We start from the raw sequence: 20,245 nt of genomic DNA on the forward strand, positions 1-20,245 counted from the left end.
GGGTGGGGCTTAGCCGGCCAGGGTGTTCTCGGCTCACCGCTCACCAGCGACCCCTGTAGTCTGGCCAGGCACCTGCGGGTTTGCCAGTAAGCTGTTGTCCTCCGACGCTGTAGCTCTGAGGTGGCTGCACGTGGCAGTGGCAGTGTGGAAAAAAGCAGTCGGCTGACGACACACGCTTCGGAGGACAGCTTGTGTTCCACCGCTACCAAGTCAGCTTGGTAGCGGTGGAACACCGCCAGAACTCTCGCTGATATTGTCTGTTATTCAAAGTGCATGTTATAGCGTACCAACAACAAAACATTAACCTTTCTGAAATGAACACTTGCCAGTCAGTCCCAACAGACCCCAGTCAACAAAACATTAACCTTTCTGAAATGAACACTTGCCAGTCAGTCCCAACAGACCCCAGTCTAAATTTGCACTGGATCTGTGCCAACTGGTTTCTAATTTAAAGTTATCTGCTAAACGAAAGGACATGCGGTTGCTGTCTGTCACTCCCACCAATGAGTAATGAACTGCCGCTTTACTGTACCTTAAAATTCTTCTTTCCCCGTATCAGCTTTAATTCCCCCATGGTTTTCAAAACGAGTCCCCTTGACTGCAAGTGTAAAAGCAAAAAGCCCATCGAGTTTCTATAAGCAAGTCGGATAAGTGCTGCAGTTTGGACACTGTGTCCTCGGAAGGTCTGAGTGTTCCATTGCCTCAGAACACCGGCTGAACAGTGTGATTGGGAAAGAGACGGGTCGCTGAGCTCTGACCTTTACGCCGAAGTGAAACTGAAAGAATGTGAACGGTAAACGCACTCGGTTACTACAAAGGTATTGTTTACTAATTGTTGTTGAAACATGATAATACTCAGATTTATCGCTAGTCGTAAAGAACACTTCACAATAGGTTTTTTTTTCTATACTCGGGGATGGGGTTGGTATGTTTATATTTATAATGAAATAAAGACAGCTAAGATCTGCTGGCCACAGTTCACCGTATGGCAAGACAAATAATTAATCATGTAGAGATATCTCAGATTCATTTATAGATATCTCTACATATTTTAAGATACTCTAAATAATTTCAAAATATCTTCCATTTTTTTTAAATATATCTCTCAATCATTTTAAGATATTTAAAATACATTTAGAGATATCTGAACATGATTTCCAGGTATCTTTAAATGGAGCTTTAAATGAAATATCTCAAATGCATTTTCAGATATCTTAAATCATTTTAAAATATCTCTAAATGTTTTTTTTTAGATCTCTTTAAATAATTTTCAGATTTCTGAAATTCAATTGATGACTTCCTGTTCATTTAGATATATCTCCAAATAACATCCTGTTCATTTAGAGATGACTCTAAATTAACAGGAGTTTTTTTTTTTTAGAGATATCTCTAAATGACTGTTTGGGTACCATGCTAGTAAAACGTTATTTAAAGATATGTGTAAATCAATTTGAGATATCTCTATTTCATTTTTCGATACATCAAAATTAAATTGAGATATCTTCAAAATGGTTTATTTACAGATATCTCCAATTCATTTAAAGATATTATTGTTATAAATAATTAGTAGATTCTTTTATCCAAAGCGACTTATACTTGGGGGTGAACTATGCATCACAACTGCTGCTGCACAGTCACATACCATAGGTCAGAGGACTGAGCACAAGGAGGTTAAGTGACTTGCTCAGTGTCACACACTGTGAGTTGGTGGCTGAGCTGGGATTGAGCCAGGAACTTCGTGGTAACAAGCTCCTTTACTTAATAAACAAACAAAAGATTTAAACAAAACAACAAAACACAAAACAAAAGGGCACGAGGGCCAAACGAATCAACAAACAAACAAGTAAGTGTTGTGCTGGAGAATCCAGCACGTTTTAGCAATTGTTTTTTTAAATGTGACTCGCTCTCTCCGCTCCCCGTACTCTCCTCTGTACACCCAACCTCGAGTGCAGAGAGCTGCAGGTTTATATACTCTGGCCGAGGGATTAACTAGTTGTTAATTATCTTATTATCCCTCGGCCAGAGTCTGCACGCGTTTGGTAAGGATGCATGACTGTCAGCTAGTTAAATAATCAGTAGCTGATCAGCCATGCATCCTCACTGGGTTTTTAAATATAATAATAAAAGACGCAGCGCTTTTATCCGTGCCGCTAACAAAAATACAAATAATAATAAATAGGGGCGGGACACTCCGCCATAGACTCCCATTTGTTGAACACATTTGACAGGGCTTGTCATACAATATGTGTTTTTTTTACATACTCTTGTACTGGTATCCAGTTTAAAGGGTCACAAACATATAGTGGAGGTGGCACTTAGGAGTTTAACTTATAATTGGAGAACTGCCTATCCACATGTAATGAACTTGGTTGGGACATTCCTCAGCACGGTAAGTGTACAGATCTGAGGCTATATGGTGCTTGTCTGTAGGTGTATCTATACATTTTTTTAATTTTGAAAATGGGCTTTTTATTTCCTGGCGTCTCATTGGCTAGTATCCTTGGCAGGGGGGTACATTAACTTTCAATAGATGACCAGGAAACCAGCATAAGTGCCTTTTCACCTGGACAGATGTCCTTGAGCCACATACTCATCAGGAGTGACCAACAGAACTGGACACGAGACTGCCACCAAAAAAAAAGTTTGACACTTGTTTTTATTTTGTAACAATTGCCCATTTTCTAAGCGCAATAAAACCCTTGCCAAATATCGCCAACCCTGTAGAGTCTTATTGCTTACATAGAGAATGGTAATAGTGATCTACATTTAATCTACAGTATGGAAGGAGAGGGTGTATGTTTTTTATGTGCAAAAAAATAACCAAATAAGTATGAATTTTGTTTTATATAAACAAATGTAAAGCTTCATTATTCATGACAGATACTTTCCCATGTTCTCTCTATATAATTTTCAGCATGTTGTGAATGTACACCACCCCCCTGGGTAGTATTTGCACAATCACAAAATCCTTGAAAAGTTCACTTCTCAAAGAACTGGGATGAATGTCTGGAATGTGAAAAACACTCCAAAGTGCCCCTGGCTAGCACTGCAGTGAGATGCACTCTCTGTCTCTGGTAACCCCAATGAACAGCAATGACACTGCATTGCTCTTCCTCTCCCACTGATCTGTGTGTCAGCTGTGTGCTTTACACACTTTAAAGATCCCTCAGTCTGTGTAAATAACCCTGGTGACCAGCTCTATGTAACAGGTCACATTGTCGCCCGCTCAATCACATTTTCAAACAGAAAAGACATTAAACCAGCAGTTTAACAATATAATTAGGATATTCTGGCACAAATTATCTTGCATGATGTCTAAAATAGTTCTGAATAAAGGTAGTGTTCTGATTGGCTATCAGTGGCGACCTGAAATTACAGTGAGAGTTGCTCTAATATTTTTCATTACCATTTAGGATATATCAAATTGCATTGTAAGATATCTTGAATATTTATAGAGGCTTGGTGGTCCAGTGGTTAATAAATACGCTGAGTGCCATTGCACTCAGCTTCAACCGCCCATCCATTGTTTTGGTTTCTACTTCCTGGTCCGTGACGTCACCACTGCGAGCCAGTCTGTCACAGAGTCTTAAATCAAGATTCATACTCATAACAGGTGTCATTATTAAACAACAATAACATTTCAATTATTGTACCTATATATTTGCAAAGCTGTCATGGACTTGTAAAAGCTGTAGGGTTGGGTATTCAGAATAATACGAGTCAAAAAGAGCTGAGATCAGAACAAACGGGTTTTATTATTATACATACCATACATAGCATGGAGTACAGGAACACACCAATATAATAACACTACATTCATATCAACATTGCTGTACAATGTTAAAAAACAACATCTTGTTACCAGTTCTTGTATAGCATCACCAAAAAAAACCAAAAAAACATCTAGCTGTCAAACAGACTACCTGAAGTTTCAAGTCCTCCAAAGGGGTGCGCACTGGAAGTGCTCGTCCACTGAACACATCCCCCAAACTATAAAGTGGTCCCTGTTCCTGAAATCTGCTCAGATTATTAAACTTTATCCCTATAAAAAAACAGACATTACAACTGAACAATCAATCAGTTACAGCTATCTATTTGAAATAAAATAAAAAGCCTTTTTGGGCAGTTTTGGCCAGTTCACCCTTCTGATTCAGGAGCAGAAGCAGGCTGTCCCACAGCCACTACCCCTGTCCTGGAGACACGTGGGCTCCTGCTAAGATCTCTTCATCTCCTGTTCTCTGCCTCTACCCAACTGATCATCTGAAATAAATAGCCTTGGGCCAAAGCAAGGGAGACCTCTATAGGAAACCTATCCTTTGCATGGGAAAATGTATTAACCTTTTGTCTAAAACCAAGAAGGTACAGTAAATCAAGAGGGAAAAGTTCTTCAGAAAGCCAAACAGAGTGACCTATCTCACAAACCTACCTTAATGTGAAAACCTGTACCTCATTAAAGCAAGGCTGAATTGCACTTTTAGACTGATAGTACTAAAAAGGTTTTATGAAGTACCCTAAAATCATTCAACCCCTTCCAGGTGCCTAATCAAACTCTCAAGACAACGGGACGAGAGGCGGGTTGGATTTTCTGCACTGATTAGCCAATCAAAATACTCGGTCAAATTCTGTCTGATTGGTGGTGGCCGGGTTCCTGTTCTGATTGGCCTGCTGCTGGGGCACATGTCCGCCCCTGCGTCTGGGTGGGGCCAGGTACTCAAACATTGATTGGTTGTGTGTGGAGAGCATGTTCTTGAGGTCGGAGGGCATGGGATCGGACCAGAAGAAGTCGTGGTTGAGGGCGTCATCACTATCCACTCGCTGGGATGGGTCTAGGACCAGGAGCTTGTCGATCAGGTCCAGGGCATAGGGGTCCTTCACATAGGCCTTGAGCCGGTCCTTCACCTTCCGCTTCTGACCCTTGGGAAGCTCCAGCTTTTGGTACAGCTCGTACTTATCAACGTTGGGCCACACCTGTGGAGAAAACAGACTCCTTAAATCATTGTACACTGCCACTTTATTATGTGTGCATTGAATCAGACAGGGGTGAAAATTACATCCAACTCACAAAAGCATGTGATACTAGAAATAGTATCATTTACATAATTAAAAATGTAGTCTTTCCCATGTGTGCTACCCTACCTCAGGAGTGACGGAGCCACAGAGCTGGCTGATGAGTGTGAGCTGGTGCTGCTCTGTGTTGCCCTGCATGATGGGGCTGCGGGTCCACATCTCTGCCGTGATGCAGCCTGCTCCCCACAGGTCAATGGGGGGGCCATAGTCTCGCTCCCCTGAAGAGAGAAGAGAAACAGCTCTAAAACACAGCAGCGGGGACCATCAATCATCTGTGTATTGTAGACAATCATGAAAAAATCTGTCTTACCTCTTCTGATATCTAGGACTTAGTGTAATATCCTTTTTCATAGAATGGTCCTCAAGTAATTTATAAGGGAGGGAGTTCATCTTTAAATATTGACTGTTGTTCCAAAATGTTTCTTACCCAATAGCAGCTCCGGGGGCCGGTACCACAGAGTGACCACGCGGTTAGTGTAGCGGTTAGGCTGACTGTTCTTTGCTAGGCTGAAGGCTCGGGCCAGTCCAAAATCTGCCAGCTTCAGGACTCCGTCTCGTGTGATCAGGACGTTTGCAGCTTTCATGTCTCGATGCAGAATCTGCAGGGGGACAGAGTACACTGATCTGCACACTGTAAAGACCACTATAACCTTTTCAGTGCCTCTGACAAGAGGTCTCATTTTACTTTCTTTCTTTAAAGGTTGTGTAATAAAAAATAGTTGCAGTCAAACTCCCCTGGTTGATACAGATTTCTGAGTTCCTGTCTGAATCTAAATGTTATCATTGGATGGTTTTCTCTTCTCTGGTGTTTGACACAACCCCCCCCGCCTCCCCCAATCCCCATCATAGTCCATCAGAATTAAACTGGTTAGCATGGCCTCACCTTATTCCTGTGGATATAGTACAGCCCATTCAACAGCATCTGCATGACTTTCTTGATCTCCGCTAGGGTGAACTTGACATTGGCATTGCTGAGCAGCCCTGCCAAATCGTGTTCACAGAAGTCAAACACCAGGTAGATGCTTCCCTTGTAGCGATTGTACTGGGTGGCTGCAGGATGAAGTGAAGGTTACACACAATGATCGGAATCTGGTTTTTAACAATACAGGGATTCTAGTCTCTTCATCAGCGTAATGATGAAGAAGGTACTAAACTGAACGTTAGTCGACTTGATTTTCTTATACACTTTGCCTTACTTGAAGAGACTACAGTCTCAAGCCTCACTACCAGTTACCAAGCTATTCAAACCCACTGCTTTCTACACAGTAACCAGAAAACCTATATTGCCAAATGTTACTTTTAACATTCTTTTTTCTTTAAATTGTTAATTTTTTAATTTTCTGTAAAACATAAGAATAGTAAGGAGCTGGTTTGACTAGTCTGTTGTAGTTCAGGAGTCAGGATATGTTTGGGACACATTACAGTTTAAAATGTATTTCATATTTCCAGAAAACAGCATTTGTCATTATGTTGGGTTAAGTGTTTTGAACCCAGTAGTGTGCCCTAAGTTATTGTCCCCTTTTACTTCAGTCTAGACCAGTGGTGGCGAGTACGTGGATCGCAAAAGAGTTTTGGTGGATCTCGGGACAAATCAGAACAAGCACTAACATATAAGCACACAACAGTTTTTGTTACAGTTGATGGGGAGAGCCTTCTGTGTCGTCCACTAGCACAGATGAAAATATCCCGACAGTTTCTGATTATGGAGACTAAATAAATAAATGGTTGTGCGAACGTACATTTTAATTTAGTCGAACGTGTACAACTAGAAATTCCTAAAGATTTACTATAAAAAATAAACCTTATTTTTTATTCAGCTGAAAGTATAAAACAAAACAAAAACAAAACAACCACCTCACAGTCCGATCTATATTCTCAATCGTAATGTACTCGGGAATGTATTTTATTGGTGTCCACTGCCAGTTTCACTGCTTTATCAGTGTGATGGCTACTTGTTTCCAGACAGTTTGAAAACTTGTCAAACTAAGATGAGGAAATAAATTATTTTCATGTGACTGGAGAGGTTTCAAACAAAAGAAAACTGCGATGAACAAAATTCAGCTATGTTGGTGTCTTTACAAGAAATTAGCAATGAAGGTATGTCAGAAGTTGTAAGTAGTTCAACCAACAGTGGCCAAACGATTTTCCCTGGCTTAAGTTTGACAATGTTAAAAATAATCCATGTTTTGCACGTTTTGTCAGGATGCAGGGGAACTGATGGCAGGCAAGACTGCATTTTTAACAGGGAGCCAGGAGTTCAAACATGAAAATATATTACCACAGTGCTTCAAAACGGCACGCAATGTGCAGAGAGGTATACATCCAGAAGCATCAGCAAGAACATTCTACTACCACAAACAGGCAAGTAGCACATTCTGAGGAAGATGCTACCAGGCAGTTAAAAAATGTTGTTGATGCAAAAGTATTGAACTGCACAAGTGTTATGTAAAAAAAGGAAGGAGAAAAAAGATTTGTAGATATTCAACAATAAATTTGAGCAAAATTGTATATTTTTTGTGTGCCCCTAAATTTTTTAGGTGCACATGTGCCTAAAATGTTAGCATAGAGCCCAGCCTACACCAGATGAAAAATGCTGGTAAGTTTCTGTTTTATAACTATCTAGGCTTAACATGCTTTGATTGTGCATTTGTTACATTTTCGTTGTTGTGGTTGTTTTGTTACTGCTATCTTACGTTTTATACACATATTAAATCCTGCTAATAATTGTTGGTCATAGCTTACTGGTGGATGGCGAAGCGTGTTGAGATCCACCAGAATGGATCGCAGTGTTTGGTGGATTGGCCACCACTGATCTAGACAAATCAATAAGAGTAGAGTATCCTCAACAAGCCAGCACCTCAGACACAGACCCTGCACATGGTCACCTCTCCCACCCCTAGGTGTGCTGCCAGTTGCTCACCTTTGGTTCTACAGATCTCAATCAGGTTCACCACATTCTCATGCTTCAGAAGTTGGAGGATCTTGATCTCTCTCAAGGCAGTTATTGGAAACTGAAACAAACCGCAGATTAGAGACAGGCAGACAGGGATTTATAAGAGGACTGTGCTCATTTTGTTTAAATCATTTAACCAGGACAGTTTATTATATAAATCTGACTGCAATTACCCCTTTAAAAAGGTGCAATAACCAATGTTTTAACCAACATTTTCTCACCACTCACAAAATTCTTGCAACTCCCTTTTTGTTCTGCGTTTTTTTAAATATTTGTTTTTATTTTAACACAGATAATAAAGCCAAATCTTCTTGCCCAAACACTAAAAGACAAGTTCAAGTAATAGAACCCTACACAATTATTACACTTGCGTAGGAAACACTGAAGGGTCAGACGAGGTCCTATTAACTGGAACACAGGGAATTGATAAATAAGCAGAGGAAACCATGGACTTTCATCAACCTTACTACAGTCAAAGTGGAAATAAAGTATGGACAATAGTAAGAATGCATCTGAGCACGCACCACAGCAAGAAGTCAAGAATGACCACCTTGGTCCTGTCAATAGTTCAGCATCCTTACCACTTGGGTCCTGTGAATAGTTCAACATCCTTACCCCTTCTTTCTCATTTTCCATCAGCACTTTCTTCAGTGCAACTTTCTTGCCAGTCTGACGGTGCTTGGCTTTAAACACCTCCCTGGAGGCAGAAGCGGTTTGTGATTACTAAAGCAGTTTAATAATACAATGTTCCTGTTTTGTTAACCCTAACTGCTAATTGCTCATCAGTTGTCCTACCTAAAGTACTATAAACGAGGACTTTTAAAATTCACGTTTACATTACTGTGCTGAAAAGAGTTTGGTTCCTTATTTGCTCACTTGCTGTATAGTAGTAGGATACATGACTTTATTTAAATGGGAAGAGATTACAAATGTATAGTCTCTCGAGACTAAATGTGTTCTTTTCTCGTCGTATGGGGAACAAGATCCAGCCCGTTTTCAATCTGTAACTAATACGTACACCTTTCTTTGTTTTACACCAAGCCACTTCATTCCCCTCCGGCGACAGTCTGAAATTGCTTGTGTTGCCTACGTCTTTAACTCCCCACTGTCCAGTTCGTACTAGCCACGTACCAAATGACACCATTATCGTTTCAGTGCGTCTTCCTCTTACCCAAAGGTGCCCTGTCCGATCTTGGCGAGCTTCTCGTACTTGGAGAACTCATCGCAGAAAGGGAACTCAACTCCATCGTAGTATTTAGACATGATGGCGGCCTCCCGGTCGGGCCTGTGAGACATGGGGCACAGGCAACAGAGCACACGACACTTAGCATACAAATCACTTGCAAGCCCATGTAAGGCTTCTACTGTATATAACACACAGAAATTAAGTCCATTAACAAACAAAATGTAGACAAAAACAGCATGATTTCATTTTTGGTTTACAATACTTACTTCTCAGCGCCACCGGAGCTTCCGGTCCGCTCTCGCTGCATCCTGGATGTTGTTCGTTTTTTTTTCCACCGACGTCTTCTGGGAGTTGTGGTTCTTTTTTTATCGTTCCGTTTGTTCATGTGTGATAAGTGTATTTTTTTTTGTGATTATATTTTAAAGTAAAACACGAGGCATACATTAAAAAATGTTCAAAATACAAACACGTTTTTAAGATTTATTTCTGTTATTATGTGTTTCCAGGTGATAACCCCCTTTTTTTCTGCAGTACCTAAAATATCTGCCAGCATATGCCTATATTAATAATAATACTAGCCAGTGTATGAATTTTACAGCGTTTCTAAGTTTTTGGACTGATTTTAAAATTAAACAAAAAGACTGATACCATATTATAATTAATTTATTTTAAAATTGTATGTTTTAGGTTGCAATGTGAAACAGCAATTTAAATATAACTAGAGTATAGTAAGTACAATTAAAGTATATTTTTTTGTAAACAATACTTTGCAAATTTCCGAACAACTGCAGCACTACGTTCACAATACAAAAGTGCAGTTCCATGCGTCACAGTATTGTAAATAGCGCTGCCACCTGTCCGGGAACTGGCATCTGTGTCCGGGCAGCCAAAGGATCATTCAAAGCTAATCGACTCCGCCGATTCTGGTATACAGAGAGAGCTCGGGAGAATATTGTCTATGAAGTCAATGGAGCCGTGAAAAAAATGCTGTTTTTTGCAAATTTTCGCTTTGTTAAAAAAAATGCATCAAACTTTTGAAGTAGATTTAACATTTGCGCAAGGTCTCAAGAAAACAGCCTCACTAGCAAATTATGACAGTACGTAATTATTATGAAAAAGGCTATATTCTGAGCACTGTCCAGTTCTGTGGTTCATGCGCACAAACATCGCTCTAAACAAGCTATGACTGGGTGCAAGTCCAGGCGTGTGCAAGTCATCTGCCTGTCTTTTCTACAAAGTGTGTAATTATTAATATTCTTAACATTAAGTTAAGTTTAAACCATGTTTAACCATCATTTAAATTATTATTTTTTAAATATAGGTTGTTACATCTAAACAATAAATATACGAGAGGTGAAAGTAACAAAAAGTAAATAATATAATGGAAACGCATCTATTAACAAAAAAATCATCTATTAACAACAAAACAGCGTACCTTAAATTGAAATTCAATTTACTCAAGGACAAAAAACAGCGTACCTTAAATTGAAATTCAATTTACTCAAGGACAAAAAACAGCGTACCTTAAACTGAAATTCAATTTACTCAAGGACAAAAAACAGCGTACCTTAAATTGAAATTCAATTTACTCAAGGACAACAAACAGCGTACCTTAAATTGAAATTCAATTTACTCAAGGACAAAAAACAGCGTACCTTAAATTGAAATTCAATTTACTCAAGGACAAAAAACAGCGTACCTTAAATTGAAATTCAATTTACTCAAGGACAACAAACAGCGTACCTTAAATTGAAATTCAATTTACTCAAGGACAAAAAAACAGCGTACCTTAAATTGAAATTCAATTTACTCAAGGACAACAAACAGCGTACCTTAAATTGAAATTCAATTTACTCAAGGACAAAAAACAGCGTACCTTAAATTGAAATTCAATTTACTCAAGGACAAAAAAACAGCGTACCTTAAATTGAAATTCAATTTACTCAAGGACAAAAAAACAGCGTACCTTAAATTGAAATTCAATGTACTCAAGGACAAAAAATAGCGTACCTTAAACTGAAATTCAATTTACTCAAGGACCAAAAACAGCGTACCTTAAATTGAAATTCAATTAACTCAAGGACAAAAAAACTGCGTACCTTAAATTGAAATTCAATTTACTCAAGGACAAAAAACAGCGTACCTTAAATTGAAATTCAATTTACTCAAGGACAAAAAACAGCGTACCGTAAATTGAAATTCAATTTACTCAAGGACAACAAACAGCGTACCTTAAACTGAAATTCAATTTACTCAAGGACAAAAAACAGCGTACCTTAAATTGAAATTCAATTTACTCAAGGACAAAAAACAGCATACCTTAAATTGAAATTCAATTTACTCAAGGACAAAAAACAGCGTACCTTAAATTGAAATTCAATTTACTCAAGGACAAAAAACAGCATACCTTAAATTGAAATTCAATTTACTCAAGGACAAAAAACAGCGTACCTTAAATTGAAATTCAATTTACTCAAGGACAAAAAACAGCGTACCTTAAACTGAAATTCAATTTACTCAAGGACAAAAAACAGCGTACCTTAAATTGAAATTCAATTTACTCAAGGACAACAAACAGCGTACCTTAAATTGAAATTCAATTTACTCAAGGACAAAAAACAGCGTACCTTAAATTGAAATTCAATTTACTCAAGGACAAAAAACAGCGTACCTTAAATTGAAATTCAATTTACTCAAGGACAACAAACAGCGTACCTTAAATTGAAATTCAATTTACTCAAGGACAAAAAAACAGCGTACCTTAAATTGAAATTCAATTTACTCAAGGACAACAAACAGCGTACCTTAAATTGAAATTCAATTTACTCAAGGACAAAAAACAGCGTACCTTAAATTGAAATTCAATTTACTCAAGGACAAAAAAACAGCGTACCTTAAATTGAAATTCAATTTACTCAAGGACAAAAAAACAGCGTACCTTAAATTGAAATTCAATGTACTCAAGGACAAAAAACAGCGTACCTTAAACTGAAATTCAATTTACTCAAGGACCAAAAACAGCGTACCTTAAATTGAAATTCAATTAACTCAAGGACAAAAAAACTGCGTACCTTAAATTGAAATTCAATTTACTCAAGGACAAAAAACAGCGTACCTTAAATTGAAATTCAATTTACTCAAGGACAAAAAACAGCGTACCGTAAATTGAAATTCAATTTACTCAAGGACAACAAACAGCGTACCTTAAACTGAAATTCAATTTACTCAAGGACAAAAAACAGCGTACCTTAAACTGAAATTCAATTTACTCAAGGACAAAAAAACAGCGTACCTTAAATTGAAATTCAATTTACTCAAGGACAACAAACAGCGTACCTTAAATTGAAATTCAATTTACTCAAGGACAAAAAACAGCGTACCTTAAACTGAAATTCAATTTACTCAAGGACAAAAAAACAGCGTACCTTAAATTGAAATTCAATTTACTCAAGGACAACAAACAGCGTACCTTAAATTGAAATTCAATTTACTCAAGGACAAAAAAACAGCGTACCTTAAATTGAAATTCAATTTACTCAAGGACAACAAACAGCGTACCTTAAATTGAAATTCAATTTACTCAAGGACAAAAAACAGCGTACCTTAAACTGAAATTCAATTTACTCAAGGACAAAAAAACAGCGTACCTTAAATTGAAATTCAATTTACTCAAGGACAAAAAACAGCGTACCTTAAACTGAAATTCAATTTACTCAAGGAAAAAAAAACAGCGTACCTTAAATTGAAATTCAATTTACTCAAGGACAAAAAAACAGCGTACCTTAAATTGAAATTCAATTTACTCAAGGACAAAAAAACAGCGTACCTTAAACTGAAATTCAATTTACTCAAGGACAAAAAACAGCGTACCTTAAACTGAAATTCAATTTACTCAAGGACAAAAAACAGCGTACCTTAAATTGAAATTCAATTTACTCAAGGACAAAAAAACAGCGTACCTTAAATTGAAATTCAATTTACTCAAGGACAAAAAACAGCGTACCTTAAAATTGAAATTCAATTTACTCAAGGACAAAAAAACAGCGTACCTTAAATTGAAATTCAATTTACTCAAGGACAACAAACAGCGTACCTTAAACTGAAATTCAATTTACTCAAGGACAAAAAACAGCGTACCTTAAATTGAAATTCAATTTACTCAAGGACAAAAAACAGCGTACCTTAAATTGAAATTCAATTTACTCAAGGACAAAAAACAGCGTACCTTAAATTGAAATTCAATTTACTCAAACAAAAAACAGCGTACCTTAAATTGAAATTCAATTTACTCAAGGACAAAAAACAGCATACCTTAAACTGAAATTCAATTTACTCAAGGACAAAAAAACAGCGTACCTTAAATTGAAATTCAATTTACTCGAGGACAAAAAACAGCGTACCTTAAATTGAAATTCAATTTACTCAAGGACAAAAAACAGCGTACCTTAAATTGAAATTCAATTTACTCAAGGACAAAAAACAGCGTACCTTAAATTGAAATTCAATTTACTCAAGGACAAAAAACAGCGTCCCTTAAATTGAAATTCAATTTACTCAAGGACAAAAAACAACGTACCTTAAATTGAAATTCAATTTACTCAAGGACAACAAACAGCGTACCTTAAACTGAAATTCAATTTACTCAAGGACAAAAAACAGCGTACCTTAAATTGAAATTCAATTTACTCAAGGACAAAAAAACAGCGTACCTTAAATTGAAATTCAATTTACTCAAGGACAACAAACAGCGTATCTTAAACTGAAATTCAATTTACTCAAGGACAAAAAACAGCGTACCTTAAATTGAAATTCAATTTACTCAAGGACAAAAAACAGCGTACCTTAAATTGAAATTCAATTTACTCAAGGACAAAAAACAGTGTACCTTAAATTGAAATTCAATTTACTCAAGGACAAAAAACAGCGTACCTTAAATTGAAATTCAATTTACTCAAGGACAAAAAACAGCATACCTTAAATTGATATTCAATTTACTCAAGGACAAAAAACAGCGTACCTTAAATTGATATTCAGGGTATCATTTTAAAGCTTGAGCATTCCTCTACAACATAAAGTAGATTGCAGAGTGGCACAAGTAGGCATTCACAGGCTATGTCATGAAATATACACACACACTCTTCTTTTCATGCATATTAGCGCACATTGAAGGTTAAACAATTGTCTTGCCAGTATGGTGCATAGTTGCATGAACAGTACTATTAAGTATGAAAATTAGAGCATTTATTATGAATTGTAAGAAAAAAAGGCCTTGTTTGATTAGATATTTAATTGAAAAGTCACAATGTTTTGAACTAAGCAACAAATATACTATGAGAAATATACTCATTTATAATACACATTGAAAGGTACAAAATCATTTAAGTTATGAAAATCTGTCTTATTTGAATGAAAATTGACATGACGTAACAACACATATATTATCAAGCAGTAGCCTGGTACGTGCAATGCACCACATTTCTGGAAATTAAATGTCTCTAATGTTACTATAAAGTGTGTTGTTTACATCAATACTCACACCGGTATGTAAATTACATTACACATTGCAGCTTTTATTTTGTGATTTTTTTTCAATTATCTGGAAATCTTCCTTTAGTCATCATATTGTAGCGTGCACGGGGTAAGGCAGCAATAGGTCTGGTAGGAGCCGGTTCTTTTGTACAGCGGTATCGGCGCTATGCTTCAGTGCGAGAGGTCCCGAGTTCGCGCCCGCCCTCCCTCCTCCTGTGTGTGGATTGCCTCGCTCTGTGTGATGCGCCTGTATACTTAGTGTATACTGGCCTTCATGTAATACAAGAGGCGGTGTGGTCCAGTGATTAAAGAAAAGGGCTTGTAACCAGGAGGTCCCCGGTTCAAATCCCACCTCAGCCACTGACTCATTGTGTGACCCTGAGCAAGTCACTTAACCTCCTTGTGCTCCGTCTTTCGGGTGAGACGTAGTTGTAAGTGACTCTGCAGCTGCTGCATAGTTCACACACCCTAGTCTCTGTAAGTTGCCTTGGATAAAGGCATCTGCTAAATAAACAAATAATATATATATATATATATATATATATATATATATATATATATATATATATATATATACATACTGTATATAATGATGGCAGCTTGCCACGGGTTCAGCGGGAAGAAAGGACACTGCAAAAGATTTCTAGTAATAAACGGCCCACAACTAGTCCCGTTTATTGCACTAGCTGTGGGCTGGCACTTAAAAGTGCCGTTGGTTCAAAAAGCAGGTAATAAAATGGATTGCATAAGATAGCTCTCTCTCGCTGTACTCGCTGCCACTCTCTCAGCATACACTCACTGCACTTATAGACTCAGCAGGCAGGAAAGAGTGGACCCGTTTGGAACCGGGCTGCAGCAGCTACACACACAGACAGACAGACAGTGAACACCATATACACTATTAACAACACAAATCCCGCCCCCCCCCCCCCAGAAAAAAACAACACAAACCCCCCCCCCCCAAAGAAAAACAACACAAATCCCCCCCCCCCCCAAAAAAAAAAAAAAAAAAAAAAACAGAAATCCCGCCCCCCAGCAGTTCAATGCAGCACCAGAAAGTCCATCTCGGCAGTCCTGCGGGACTCGACGCTACAATATCTAGAGAGAGAGAGGGACAGAGATTGTAGCGTCGGGTCAGTGTTGCTGGGTCCGCGGTTTGCCCGCGGTATTGGGCTACTTCAAAAACACAGCCGCGGGAAATATTAAGGAGTCGCAGGTTGGTAATGTAATTAGATTTGTGGTATCTTTAAAAGATTTAACTGTTTTCATGTTTGCAATATTGTTTGGGATACAGTACCAGCATAAGTATTTCAATAAAGCCGGATTGCGCTGTAATTCGGTTGCTGGCCTGGTATGAATGTTGATTTGATCCTTCAGATCATCGGTACGAATTTGTTGATAGTGACGTGGGATGAGCTGTACTGGGGCTTGCAGTTTTTATAAAATGTATACTAGGTATCTTTTCTTACGAAAGCTTTTGATTTATTTATTTTTTTATATGCATGGGCCTACGTGTTAATAATAAGCTTGCTTCAGTTAAAACAATTAATTGGGCTATTTTTGGGCTATTTTGAAGTGACTTTGGGCTATAAACCCTGCAGAAATCTGGCAACCCTGCGTCGGGTCCCGCAGGACGGTCGAGTTGGACTTTCTGGTACCCACCCCTCCTTATATCGTCCCTCACTATACTGCGGATTCCGATATTTCACGGTCCTGGAGTTGGCTCCCCATTTTTACAGACTAACTGCGAGTGGCTAGCTGCACTATACATAGACAAATTTCACTTAGAATTACTGTTCGTTTATTTTGTACAGCACATCACAAACTAAAATATACAGAACAATTAAAATAAAAACAAAGCATTCATATCGTACTGTTATCATATACACACGCATTGCACAATAACACAAAGCAAATTAAATATCTACTTGCTGATGCGTTTTTTTAAGCAATACACAAGCAAAAGTCACAGGGCAGTGACATTGGCTCCCTAGCAACAACCCTCCTATGCTGGGAATGGATTATTTCAATGCAGCGGTTTGGGCATTTGAGAACGTTTTTATAAAGTGTGTTTATTGACTAACTGGTTGAATTCAGGACCTGCACGTCGTTTCTGCAAACTAGCAAAGTGACCACTTTCATCTTGGGCCTGAAAGAAAGCAAACACTGGGATTACAACACAGGAAGTAAACCTGGATCAAAGACAAGTAAACTGGTACACAAACACTATACGTCTGCAGTTAATCCTTATAAAAGGCCTGTATATGAACCATAGGGACAGACTACGGGGGGGGGGGGGGGGGGTCTTGGTGTCCCTAGCCCCCGCCGGAATTTAAAAAAAAGGGAAATTAAATTAAATGCACGATAATGCAGCATCACGTCTTTCTGAACAGCTTCTGTACAAGGCCCACCTGTAATTTGTAACTTGCGTTTCTTCTCAATAAATTCATTTACTATTTTAACTGTCTTATCTCTTCATAAAATGTAAAACTTGAATAAAATAAAAATTAAAACACATTTTTTAAAAACAACTGTTATTGTTCAAAATTGAAGATTAGGCAAAGATCAAGGAGCACAAAACCCAGGACCAGGCACATGCAGATAAGAACTTGAACAAGAAGCATATGGGAAGCGACTGTAAGGGTAAATCACAGTCAGCACATACTAGCATAGAAGCAAAAATGATATCCCTCTTCCCACAGTATACAATGAGTAAAAGTTAAATACATTAATATTTTCTTATGTTTTTTTTTTCTTTTTACATTTGCTTTTGTAATTTATAAATATTGTGTATATAAAATCAGTGGTCTGGTCACGAACCCAAAATAAATTGTACTTTTCTTAACTTTAATATATGGTAAGACTAGTGTTTCAAACATATGTTAACTAAAAATAAAAAGTCTTCATGAATTTATATAACAAACACGCACATACTGTACAATCCGCACAGTTACTGTCTTTTCCAATGAGCACGCACAGAGGTTGAGTCTAACCGCACTCAGCGTGAGTTTGCTGTCTCAACGTCCAGAACGAGGCGATGGCGATATTCTTTGACGCATTTTCACAGGTGTGTGGTCAAATTCCAAAATAGTTTGCTAGAAAAGATTTCTATTTATTTTCGAAAAGGTTTCAAAAAGTGCAGAGCCTCGGTTCCGGTGCGTTCCGCCAGGACTCGAGCACTGCTGTAGTGTTTGTAGACATTCATGTTCGGTCAGGTGAGCTGTGCAAGACTTCTCCAACGTGTATGCATATTAACAGCTTACCTGAGGTATGCTTTTGTTTTCCTTTTAAAGAATCGCACATATTGTTTTCTACTGGTTTAAATAATTATTGTTTTGTGGCAAGCTGTGGGGAACGCTATTGTTTATGAACACGCCAGCCTGGCCGAGGAGGTGAGCGCTGATTATGTATTGCTGTTGTTTACTTTTTATTATTATTATTATTATTATTATTATTATTATTATTATTATTATTATTATTATTATTATTATTATTATTTTATTTGTTAGCAGACTCCCTTATCCAGGGCGACTTACAATCGTAAGCAAATACATTTCAAGTGTTACAGTACAAGTAATAATACAATAAGAGCAAGATAAATACAATGACCTATTGCTGTTGTTTACTTACTGTTTATTTGCTTATTTATGATTATCAATCATTTTCTCTTTCTTTACTGTTTTTATTTGGTTATTTATCTATGATTACCGACTTTCCCCTCTATTTAAATCAACATTTAAATTAATTATTGAATATTAATTATTGAATGTGCCTTTTGCACTGTAACTTGACAATAAAGTGCAAACGCACCACGGCCTGCATGCGCTGGAGACGCAGGTAGTTATCTCGTTTCCTGTGTGTCCTTTTCCATGCTCTCCGTGGTGAGGTTGTCTTTGTATAGTTTTAGTCTCTCTACAGACCCTATTGTATAGTTTTAGTCTCTCTACAGACCCTATTGTATAGTTTTAGTCTCTCTACAGACCCTATTGTATAGTTTTAGTCTCTCTACAGACCCAAAATACTTGGTGTTTCTTTTTGAACTTCAGTCTCACCTGTTAAACTAGAAACCTGACATTTCCTTCTCTCTAATTCTAACTTTCTTCTGATACATTAGAGTCCTGTGGTGCTCTTTTTATACTTTATCATTTAATAAAACTGCTTTGAAAAAGGCCATTTTAAACTGCACTTGTGACTTGACTTTCATTTAATTGAAGGGGCTCGTGTGAAGGAACCCATATCTTCATCACGATTTGAGGTCCCCTATATATATATATTTATTTAAAAAATCATAATAATAATAATTACGCTAATATTATTAAGGCATAGGCTGCAGGGGGCTGTGTCTGCAGTGTGGGGGCTGCAGGGGGCTGTGTCTGCAGTGTGGGGGCTACAGGGGGCTGTGTCTGCGGTGTGGGGAGCTGGTTGCTGATCTGGGTCTAGTACCTCTGGGGTTTTTTTCTCCTTCTCAGCCAGTTCTTTTAGAGCCTGGAAATCTTTCTCGAATAGTTCTAGGCTGGCCTCAGTTCCCTGAATCATAATAGTGCCATTATAATACACATTGATGCTGAGCCTTGTGCTGTCAGGGTCAGTTTCATCTCCTATACGCAGTTGCCTTCCTTTGCAAATCCCTCCCAGCTTGATATTACTATGTGCTGTGCAGAGGGCTGTGTGCCAGGCAGTGGGGTGCTCTGTATAGAACAGCAGGTTGGTTTTGGTCCTCTTGCCCCCAGCCAGGCTGCAGTCTGCTATCAGTGTCTCTGGGGACTCCTTCATTAGCTTGTTCTTATAAAGCTTCTTTGCCTTTGCACTGGTGACCTCATCAGGGTATCGGATTACACTGCTAGTCTGGCCCCTCCCATTCTGCACGGCTAAATTGATACATTTATCCATTCCGACCAACTGCCAAATACCAACTGCCAAATACCAACCGCTTTTAGCTGCTTTCAGTAACAGAGTTTTTAGCTATTAGGTTTTAGTTAATTTGTTGTATTAAAAAGGCTTACCTTTTATTTTCCTCTTCAGTTCTTTTCTTTTTCTTTCTTTCTGTTTATTTCAATTTGTCTTTTTCTTTCTTTCTTTCTATTTCTTTCTCTTTCTTTCTTGTTTAATTTTTCCTGGATGTCTTATTTCTGTAGTAAAAGTTTTCCATTTGTTTTTTATTTGGCCTCACTGATTTATATTCTTAATTAACCCTAACCTCTCTCTCTCTCTCTCTCTCTCTCTCTCTCTCTCTCTCTCTCTCTCTCTCACTCTCTCTCTCTATATATATTCATTTAAAAAATGATAATAATAATAATAATAATAATAATAATAATAATAATAATAATAATAATAATAATAATATTATTATTAAGGCATAGGTATGCTGCTTAAGTAGGGTGATCAAATGTAATTTTAGATTTCAACAAACAAAAAACAAATTAGGTTATTAAATGTAGTTTGTACCTGACATACGTGAAGTCAGAATGCCAAAAAAATATGTTTTACTCATGTAAAATTGTGTTTTAAGA

The 20,245-nt window shown here is 37.7% G+C and overlaps 1 protein-coding gene across 1 annotated transcript; it reads right to left on the bottom strand.

The window, feature by feature from the left end:
* Positions 1-3,736: 3,736 nt before the first annotated feature.
* On the bottom strand, positions 3,737-9,605 carry LOC131702913 (cyclin-dependent kinase 9-like). Its single transcript, XM_059005492.1, has 8 exons — positions 9,473-9,605; positions 9,192-9,305; positions 8,636-8,717; positions 7,988-8,078; positions 5,951-6,117; positions 5,495-5,666; positions 5,137-5,285; positions 3,737-4,968 (listed from the first exon to the last, which is right to left on the bottom strand). The coding sequence occupies exons 1-8, from the start codon at positions 9,589-9,591 to the stop codon at positions 4,603-4,605; spliced, it is 1,260 nt and encodes a 419-aa protein (XP_058861475.1). The 5' UTR covers positions 9,592-9,605; the 3' UTR covers positions 3,737-4,602.
* Positions 9,606-20,245: the final 10,640 nt, after the last annotated feature.

This window comes from Acipenser ruthenus, chromosome 31 (genome assembly GCF_902713425.1).
Source record: "Acipenser ruthenus chromosome 31, fAciRut3.2 maternal haplotype, whole genome shotgun sequence".
NCBI classification, from domain to species: Eukaryota; Metazoa; Chordata; class Actinopteri; order Acipenseriformes; family Acipenseridae; genus Acipenser; species Acipenser ruthenus.